Below are 10,412 nucleotides of genomic sequence, written 5' to 3'. Positions count from 1 at the left end.
TTTTGTTCCCAGAGGATATTTTTTTACAATGACTAGTGTGATGTTGGCATTCAACCCGACACACGAGAACGAGGGGCGATACAAGGGAAAAGTGACAAACTGCCTAGTAGCTAGCTATGGTGTCGACGAGGGGAGTGAAGTCGTGTGCCATGGTAACGGTCGCGGATGGCTGAACAAGGGAGAGGTTTTGCAGAGCTCACATGAGGGCTAGGAGGGCGGCGAAGGCGGTCAAATCCTAGCTAACAGAGAGAAAGGGAGGGGGAGGAGCGATGGGGTGGGGGGGTCAGGCGGCTATGTGGATTGGTTGGGTCGGGTAGGGAGGGCTTGTGGCATTTTGACCATAAATTAAATGACAAATTTTAAGTGGGGGATAAAAGCGACGGGCAAGTCTGGAGGTTAGTCGGGTTGGGTCTTGACAACTATATATAGGGGTGCTCAAGAAGAGAAACGTTGAATATGCATGTATTGGAGGGCGGGAGGTCAAATGAGATGACAGTTGCCTATTGGGATAGAAGACAACTTGACGGGAAGACGTAACAGTATACTAGTAAATGGTGCATGATCAAATACAACCGCCCGATGTCAAAGAATACCCTAATTTCTTATAGCCTAAAAATAATTACTACACCGAATTACAGAAATAGTTGGGATTAATAGCAGTCAAGTGAAAAAGGAGAAACAAAAAGAATGCCAAGAAAAGAGACGCAGTACAAGTATATAAACCGGACCAAAGCAGTCTAACCCATCTCACTGCTTTCAGTTGAGTTGTTTCTGTCTTCTCTTCTGTTGCCGGCGCCTGCGAGGAGACGGACGGAAGGAAGATGAAGAGCTTGCTGTCGGAGGAAAGCACCTTCATCATCGAGAGCGACGACGACGAGGAGGATCCCGCCGGCCTCCAGGACGCCGGCCTCAACGAAGACGGCAACGGCGACGGCGACGGCTCCTCCTCCGACTCCTCGTCCTGCGCCACCCCTCGCTGCGACAGCCGCCCGGGCTCCTACACCCAGCAATGGCCGCAGAGCTACAGGTATTCGTTATTCCCCTTCCTTCTCGTTTCTCCTCTGGCCGGTTTTCAACTTTCAAACTAGTGGCGAGTTGGCGACTAGTGGATCCATCGGATTGGTAGAATTGTGCGTTCTTACTTCATCAGATTGCAAGCTTGGCTACTCCGATCTACTCTAGATCGCTGCCATCTTCCCCCAAACCCCAGTTGGTAGCAGCAAGTCCCTCTTTTCAAAATTCTCTCATGCCCAAGTTTCAATCTTGGGTTCGATCATGCTGCTGCTTCTGGATAACATAATGTTTCATTCATAGTGTTCCTCTCGAATTGTCTATGTGCACATGTCTTCTTTTTTTTCAAACAAACATGGTCTGCATTGACCAGGTAAAATTCCATATTATAAGGCAAGGGTGAATTGGCTTCCTTTTTTCGGGTAATGTGCCACCTATCAAGCAAATTTGCTATGTATGAACAGCCTGTTGCCAGTCCCGATGCCAAGAAATTAAGGTCAAACAGCCACGCATCTGTGAGTAGTAGATCTGTCTTGATGTGGTAATGAATCCTCGAGGTGGGACTCGTGTTTGGCCATCTATCCTTAATAATCATTCTAAATGCGCATACTTGTTCCCAAACAATTTAGGCAATTTTCAGTCAGCCATAATTCATCCAGACTCCAGGAAAAGTAGGGGATCATTGAAATCAATTTAGGCAACTTAATTACTCGTTTCATGCACTGTATTAATCTGCAGAAAATGGTCTATTTAACTCTTTTGTTATGTTTCATGTTTTATAATTCTACATGTTTTCGTGCAGGGTCCTCCTGAAAGATTATGTAGGATGATGTAGCAAATAGTTTGTCTGAACTTCTTATCTCATCTTAATAACAAGCATTATTGTTGTTTTCTCTTGTATTTTAACAGGCAATCAATTGACATTTATAGTAGCGTGCAGTCGCCCAATCTGAGTTTTTTGGGGACCCCAACTCTAAGCAGACTGTCCAACTCTTTCCTCACAAACTCTTTTCGAGGCAAAACCCCTGAAATCATCTCTAATCTTGTCAAGCCACTTCTGCGCCCAACTACAAGTGATGAGCAACAGCAACCACAACAACAACAGCAGCAGCATGAAGATATCCGTAAGAGTTCTCAGTACCTTCTGCCATCAAGAAAACCATCCCTGCAACAGATCCCTGAGGATCAAAAGCCACTCGTGGTTGGTCATGAGGTTTCTCCCTATCAACAATGCTCTTACACCCAGGGAGCGATGAATGGTAAGCACCTAGAACAGATCTATGGATTCCAAGGATTTTTTTTTCTTATTCTGAAGGTGATTTTCTTTTTTACTACTGAGATGCTATGTACATGTCAATTATTGATACTAGCAAGTCATTGAATAAATCCAACTACAATTACATGTGTGCGGGCCTGTCCTGGAGCCATTGCAGCATGAGAAATTGGGGTCCTCAATTATTGGCATTCCAGAATATTCTTGCGATGTACCATTGCTGAATATCAGCTTATGAACTTAGACACGTTCCCAACACACCAGTGTCCAAGTTCATTGTACTGACACTCCAATTAGACATTTTTACGCGCTGTAGTATTATGCTGACAGCTACCAACACGTAGTTTACACTAGTAAAAAAACTCCAAATAATTAGACCATAATTTTTGAAGGATCTGTACCACACTGTTACTTTGCCCATTTTTTAAAGTAGTTGTAGACTTGTAGGTGCTCTTCATGTTGTGTCCTTTTATAGTTTGATTCAAACCATTAATTAGTTCAGCAAATGGTTGGATCAGATCTACTAGCCAACTGTTGGCGGTTTGAGCAAGCATCAAGTACACCAAATGGTCAATTATGTATTCTTGAGTGTGGTCTGTTTTCTTTGTTGATGCGCCGCATCACAGGTCCACAATATCAACTTTTCTTCTTGTTCTCCGAATTAATAGGGACATCACATGGTTGATGAGTCAGCCCAACCATGTCCATGTGACAGTTGTCACATCCAAAATAGATCTGCAGGCTGTGCTTTTGCTTGAAGACAAACCAATTGTTTATCAATTATGCAAAAATACTTCCTTCCAAAAAAAATGTGGAAGTAGTGAAATGCAAATCTGTCACCATAGTGTTTATCATTTTCTTTACTTAAGGTTTTAGCACTATATCTTTATTACTCCCTCCGTCTCAAAATAAGTGAGGTGGATTTGTATAAGACTCTATACAATTCCACGTCATTATTTTGGGACGGAGGGAGTACATGTTATCTATTTCAGTTGGATCTATAATATGTCACAAGCAAATAACAGGACCTCTCAATGCAAAAACAAGCAAATACCAATAGAAGTTCTATTTTTAAATTCCTGTAGTAGTGTTTATTTGTCCTGAATGATTCTTTTTTTTTACATGGATAAGCGTTAAAACTCTTGATGATAAAATGCTCTTGTTACTTAGTTCAGTGCTCCCATTTGTTCTTAAAATGCAGGAATAAATGTTCTATGTGGTGTTGGAATCCTATCAACACCTTATGCCATTAAGCAAGGGGGCTGGCTCGGACTGGTTATACTTGTTTTATTTGCTTTGCTCGCATGGTACACTGGTGTACTACTACGCCGTTGCCTAGACAGCAAGGAGGGCCTTCAGACATACCCGGACATTGGTCATGCTGCCTTTGGCACCACTGGTCGTATAGCGATCTCGGTAAAATCTCCTCCAGATAATGTTTACATATTAATCTCTGTATCAGTTTAGGCACATTAAATCAAGGAATGTTGTTTGCTAAATTGTTTTTCCCTTGTGTATGGTTTTACTATCTGCAGGTAATCCTGTACATCGAACTCTATGTAAGTACTCATTACCAAATTGACACTTGCTAGACCAAGGGGTTGTACTGAAGTAATTCACATGAACCTCTTGGGTATCCTGGACAATATACATAGGCACACACATGCTCTGATATGTACAAGGCCACTAAACACTAACTCAACATCCAAAATGCTACTTCATATACTCCGATAATAATTTTGAAAAATATATGCTTTGATAATATATGTTTTCTGAGGTAGAGTAGATAATATTTGTTAGCAAGATGGATTATATTTTTTTAAATGAGAACCATTAAGCTTGCTTAACTATGCACTTTGGAACACGTTAGCAGTTCCACTTGCTCAGTCCAGAGTACGAAGGGTTGCAATCAAAACATAATAATTCTGCTTTCAGAAGAGTAACGCATTATCTGATCCTTAGTATATTGTTGCAGGCCTGTTGCATCGAGTACTTGATATTGGAAAGCGACAATTTATCAAAGTTATTTCCCAATGTACACCTAACCATTGGGAGCTTGACACTAAACTCACATGTATTCTTTGCAATCTTGACCACCATCATTGTCATGCCAACTACTTGGCTCCGTGACCTTACCTGTCTGAGCTATATTTCAGGTCTCTACTCACTTGTTGCTTCTATTTTCATCCCGCTGGGCCTAGGTTTATTTACACAGTTAACTTATATATGAAAAACTCAGAGTTTGCGTGTATGTTCTGCATATGGTTCAGCTATACCCTGTGCCATGTATATATACATATCACACGTCATTTCTAATGATGTTTTTGTGTTTGTACTTTGTAGTTGGAGGTGTCATTGCATCGATCCTTGTTGTGATCTGCCTATTCTGGATTGGGGTTGTTGATCATGTCGGCTTTGAGAACAAAGGGGCTACGTTAAACCTCCCAGGAATTCCTATTGCAATTGGATTGTATGGTTATTGTTATTCAGGGCATGGGGTGTTCCCAAACATCTATTCTTCTCTGAAGAATCGAAACCAGTTCCCTTCCATTCTTTTCACTTGGTAATTGGCAAACTTGGGACAACCTTTACGCAGTCCATATCACAATTTTTGTTTGGAAACTAATTACTCAGATTTGGTTCATGTTTTTCAGCATTGCGTTCTCTACCATTTTGTTTGCTGCCGCTGCTGTGATGGGATATAAAATGTTTGGTGAATCCACAGAGTCTCAGTTCACACTCAACTTGCCAGAGAATCTGCTGGTTTCCAAGATTGCCGTTTGGGCTACGGTAATTGCTGTTCTCTAAACTATGTGTGATAGTCATGCGATGACAGATAGGAGTCACCTTCATTCTCAGTCATGTTGGACTTATATCTTGACTTTTGTTGCAGGTGGCAAATCCAATAACCAAATATCCTTGGCTTGTGTATTCTTTTTCTTGAAAGAGGACATTAATTTCAAAATGATATATTGGGGTAATTCTGTGCTGTAGTTATTTCACACATTAAGTTTAGCACAAATTTTAAGGCAGCTAGTTGGCTGAACTGAAACAAAGGTGGACATGAAATTTGTTTAGATTTGTCATAAGACAAGCCGGTTTTTCTCATCTTTGAATAGATGCTTCATGACATTCTGAATCATTTGTCAATATGGTTTTTGTACAATGTCCTTAACAAATAATCACATATGCGTTAACTATAACCCCACTGGCTATGAGTTTGGAGGAGTTGCTGCCGCGAAGTCAGCAGAAGTACTCAAACATAATCATGCTAAGATCAGCGCTGGTCGCCTCAACCCTGCTTATTGCTCTGTCGGTTCCCTTCTTTGGTAAGTTGCTACATGTCATTGACATATTAGAGTTGATAGCATCAGCACAAGATTCAATAATTCACTGACCTCTGTTTTTTTTACAGCACTTGTAATGTCTCTGATTGGTTCACTACTCGCCATGCTTGTGGTAAGTTTTCCTTTATAATTATGTCAGATGTTAACGAGTGCTTACCTGGTCACCGGTTGGTGAGATGCTAAAAATGTTTTTTATTTCAGACCTACATTCTACCTTGTGCCTGCTTTTTGGCCATCCTTAAGACAAAAGTGACTTGGTATCAGGTACACAAATATTTCCAACGCTACAGTTATGAAATCATATTGTGCCGATATGCTTCCATGTAAATTAATGTAAAGCAGATATGAGGAGACAGGCCTGCCTAACTAAGAGTATTATTTTTACAGATTACAGCTTGCTCATTCATCATCATCGTAGGGGTTTCTTGCGCCTGCGTGGGGACATACTCATCACTCTCCGGGATTATCCAGAACTACACCTAGGTCCTTTTCCTACCTGTCCTGCATACATAATAGAGATTGTTGGGTCGACTGCATTATTATTGTACATGTAATTAAGCTTATGTATCAGCAAAGCATATCAATTTTGCCTAGAAATTCAGTCAAACACATGGATGAATGGTGTAATGGAATTTGTGTTATTGTTAAATTTGTAGCAACTTGATGCTTGCATGATATGATCGGATGGATCTGATGGTGAGTATTAATTCAGTTCTGAACTTGAATTCCTCCCTCAATCCGATATTGTTCTGCAATGTAGTAGCAGTATATTTATGTATGACACATGTATGAATGGTTGAACTGAACTACAAATTGTCGCGAAAAAAGCAGTATATTTATTCGTCCAGCCATCGCGCATGAGGACGGCTGCTGCCATGGCCTCCTCCCCTGCACCATAATTTCAAACCACCAGGCAGGCTGAGGCAATGCCCTCGCCCCGATTCCCTAGCATAGTCGTTTCCTCCATGTCCGCCCTCACTCCCCTACCTCCCTATTCAACCTCCCTCCCTCCCATGGGCGGAGGACGAAACAAAATCAAGGTGGGGTGAACTCTCAAGCATAAAAAAAAATTGATGCAAAAAATGTAAGAAGTTCATCACATTAATGTTTTCTATGATCCTAAACATATCACTTAGTACAATTGAGAAGAAACATATTAAAACAAAAGAAGAACTTTGAAACATACTGATAACAAATGAGGCTTTAGTGCCGTCTAGAAGGCCCAGGCAATGACATAGCTCTACATTGCTTTTGAAAATCTCTTTTAATTTTATCAAGATCAAGATTTTGAATATCCCTCACTCAATGTAGCACACCATCAAGTCAATAAGCCAACCATCAGACATCTTATCTTATTGCGCAACTCGGTCTTGATTATCTTCATAGCTGAGAAGGCCCTTTCAACTGTTGCCGTCGCTACCGGCAAAATCAATGCCAATTCAATGATACGATAAATTGTAGGAAACATGACGTGCCTTTCAAGTTCAACTATCCTTTTAGCTAGACTTGCAATATCAAAACAATCTTTGAAGTCTTCAACTCTCTTGGTATGAATAACGAATAGCTCAAGGCTATCAACTATATGCTCATGCTCATAATTAGAGAAATCATCATAATAAATCTTTGTAAGCTGAGCAAGCCTATCCACATTGAACCTAGCAAATGAGTATATTGGATCAAGACAAGCTGCTCCTTGTTGCTGGACGTTGGGCGCTGGCGGCCTGGCGTTGTCCCGCCGACGCCGAGCAGCGTGGTAAAGATTGAGATCCCGCCGAGCAGCGCAGCCTGTCCAGCCCAGCAGCACCGCCTGCTCCGGCGCCTGGCGCCCGCGCGACTAACCCTAATTCCACGCCGCCGCCGTCCGCCAGGATCGAGCGAAAGAAAGAAAGATGGAGAGAAGGACCTTATTTCCCATCGGGCTCGGGGCATCGGCAATTCGCAGGCCCAGGAAGGCAGGAAGGAACGGACGGCCGGCCCAACAACACAAATCACGTTAACCCATCGTTTTTCCTTCCTCAATTAGCGTTAACTGCCTTGCTTGTAGTCCCGTATCAAATTTTTTTGGCGAAAATCAAGGTAGGGCGGGCGCCCTACCTCGCCCTACCGGGAGCTCTGCCCATGCTCCCTCCTGCATTCTGGCAAACCAGGCAAGTGTTCTTGATGGTGAGCCACGGCCGGAGCTAATAGTGTTTTTCTTAGGTTAGCGCTAAAACTTCATAGCTTTAGCGGGAGCCCTCTCCAAACGTTCTAGCGATGCTATAGCGCGTTATTTAAAACTATGGTCCAGCCACACCAGCAACGGCGCTGCGTTCCGGGCCTAGTCCTGGTTGTCACAGACGGACACAAACTACTTGTAGGCCGCCGAGGCCATGATGTAGAGGCACATCACGTCCCGGAGAGTGGTTCCTACACTGCCAGGGAGGGGACATTTGCAAGTGTAAAATACATTAAAAAAAAGGAGACATCCCATGTATGGTGTTTCTTGTTTGTTTGTTGGATTAATTGATTTAACGGCCCAAATCTCATTTTGTATGATCGAAACGCGGTGCTGCATCCCGAGGAGCCCCAGAATCATCTGCTGGGAGTGTCTTTTGTGAAGAATTATCGACGTTGTAGTGGCACACTAGGCAAGTGTTCTTGATTGCAAGCCACACGGCCGGATGCACTCGCCACGGAAGAAGTGCTTGCATGGGAGCCAGGCAACACGTTCCTGACATGAATATCTCCTTGCACACCGCGCAGTCGCACACCACCTGCTCTTCGCTGACAAGCGCTTCTAGTAACGCGCGTGTCACCAGTCGCTCGAGCGCACATAGTGCCCCTGGTCCAGCCACACCAGCAACTGTGCCGTGTTCCGGGCCTAGTCATGGTTGTCACAGACAGACACAAACTACTCGTAGGCCGCCCAGGCCATGATGTAGAGGCACAACACGTCCCGGAGAGTGGTTTCTACACTGCCAGGGAGGGGACGTTTGCAAGTGTAAAATGCATTAAAAAAAGGAGACATCTCATGTATGGTGTTTTTTGTTTGTTTGTTGGATTAATAATTGATTTGATGGCCCAAATCTCATTGTGTGATCGAAATGCGGTGCTGCATCCCGAGGAGCCCCAAAATCATCTGTTGGGAGTGTCTTTTGTGAAGAATTATCGATGTTGTAGTGGCACACCGGGCAAGTGTTCTTGATTGCGAGCCACACGGCCGGATGCACTTGCCATGGAAGAAGTGCTTGCATGGGATCCAAGCGACGCGTTTCCCTGACATGGATATCTCCTTGCACACTGCGCAGCCGCATGCCAGACACCTCAAGTAAGGCGTGTGGCCCCGAGAGCACATGTAGTGCCTGGTCCAGCCACACTAGCAGCGCCACCGTGTTCCGGGCCTACTCCTGCTTGTCGCAGACAGACAAGAACTTTTCGTAAGCCACCCAGGCCATGATGTAGAGGTACAACACATCCCGGTCGGTTTCAACACTTCCAAGGAGGGGACATCTGCAAGTGTAAAATACATAAAATAACGAGAAATCTCATGTGTGTTGTTTGTTTGTATGTGAATTACTTGATTTAACGGCCAAATCTCATTTTGTGCGATCCAAATGCGGTGCTGCATCCTGAGGAGCCCCAAAATCATCTGCTAGGCGTGTTTTCGTGTCGCACCAGTGGCACCCGGGGTGCCACCGCTGCACGACGCGTGGGTCGCATCGCTGGGTTCCCGGAAGGATCTCACCCCGAGCGACAACGTGCAGGCTGCCCGGCAAATTACCAGCCCGGCAGGGCTAGCGGGGCTTCGGGGAATAATCCCGCCTGGGCACCTCCCGGGAAGGCACTTGCCGGGAGGAGGCGTTCCCGGGCGCAGGTCTCCGCCGTGAGGGCGAGGCCGAGCGAACAGAGCAGCAGCGCCACGTGGGCGCGCGGCAGGCGCCCTGTGTGCAGTTTCGTCAGGACAAGGAGTGAAGCGCACGGCGCATTTAATGACCCGACAGGAGGGGGGTTACCCGTCTAGTCAGTCAAACAGTGGCTGCCCAGGGCTATTTTTTAGACCTTAGACCCTTAGTCGCGGGGTTGGCGCTCATGCATGCATGCCAGCGCACCGAGGAAGAGCTGCCCAAGCTCCCTGCTCGCCACTTGTAATCCATGCACCATGGCACCTGTGGTATCCCCTTGGCTATAAAAGGAGGACCCCCACGTACGGTCAAAGGGTTCGGTTTTTGGAGTTAGTTCGGTCTTGGCTTGGTTGGCACATTCAACCAACGGGCAGTTCTCCACTGGTAGTAGCCCAAAATAGCAAGGATCACTTAGCCAAAAAGAGAGCGCCCGGGGACCTTTCCCCGTCAACTTGTAAACCCTCTGTTTTACGATAATACAAGCTCAGACAAGCGGGACGTAGGGTTTTACACCTCCGGGTGGCCCGAACTTGGGTAAAAAGCGTTTTCGTGTTCATTGCATTCTTACACTTTGCATTGGCCTCGCCGGCGATCGCCGGAGCGATCCCCGTAGCCCACTGCCAAACCTAAAAGGGGGTGCCCGTGCATCCCGGGTGTCAGATCCCTGTGCGACGACATCTGGCGCGCCAGGTAGGGGGCGCATGAGGAGAGCTCGCCGGTGACCGCCGACAGTGACATCTACACCAGCATCGGCCTCATCTTTTTCGGCGACAGAGCCAGCTACCATGCCCCCCAAGCGGGCTGGTGACTCGAGGATCGACCCGCGTGCGGCCCCAGCGGCGCACATGCGGTCGCACGACGTGCCACGCGCGTCGCAGGAGCAGGGTGATCCTGAGCCTG

At 45.4% G+C, this 10,412-nt stretch overlaps 1 protein-coding gene across 1 annotated transcript; it reads left to right on the top strand.

Moving 5' to 3' along the window:
* Positions 1–730: 730 nt before the first annotated feature.
* On the top strand, positions 731–6,368 carry LOC100845305 (amino acid transporter AVT1C). Its single transcript, XM_003572201.4, has 12 exons — positions 731–1,027; positions 1,921–2,270; positions 3,486–3,700; positions 3,820–3,843; positions 4,260–4,440; positions 4,628–4,847; positions 4,939–5,074; positions 5,178–5,197; positions 5,471–5,613; positions 5,700–5,743; positions 5,833–5,895; positions 6,019–6,368. Exons 1-12 carry the CDS (start codon positions 822–824, stop codon positions 6,112–6,114), a joined length of 1,698 nt encoding a protein of 565 aa, XP_003572249.1. The 5' UTR covers positions 731–821; the 3' UTR covers positions 6,115–6,368.
* The last annotated feature ends 4,044 nt before the right edge of the window (positions 6,369–10,412 follow it).

The sequence above is a fragment of the Brachypodium distachyon genome, chromosome 3, assembly GCF_000005505.3.
Source record: "Brachypodium distachyon strain Bd21 chromosome 3, Brachypodium_distachyon_v3.0, whole genome shotgun sequence".
NCBI classification, from domain to species: Eukaryota; Viridiplantae; Streptophyta; class Magnoliopsida; order Poales; family Poaceae; genus Brachypodium; species Brachypodium distachyon.
This window is presented reverse-complemented; position numbering and strand designations above follow the sequence as displayed.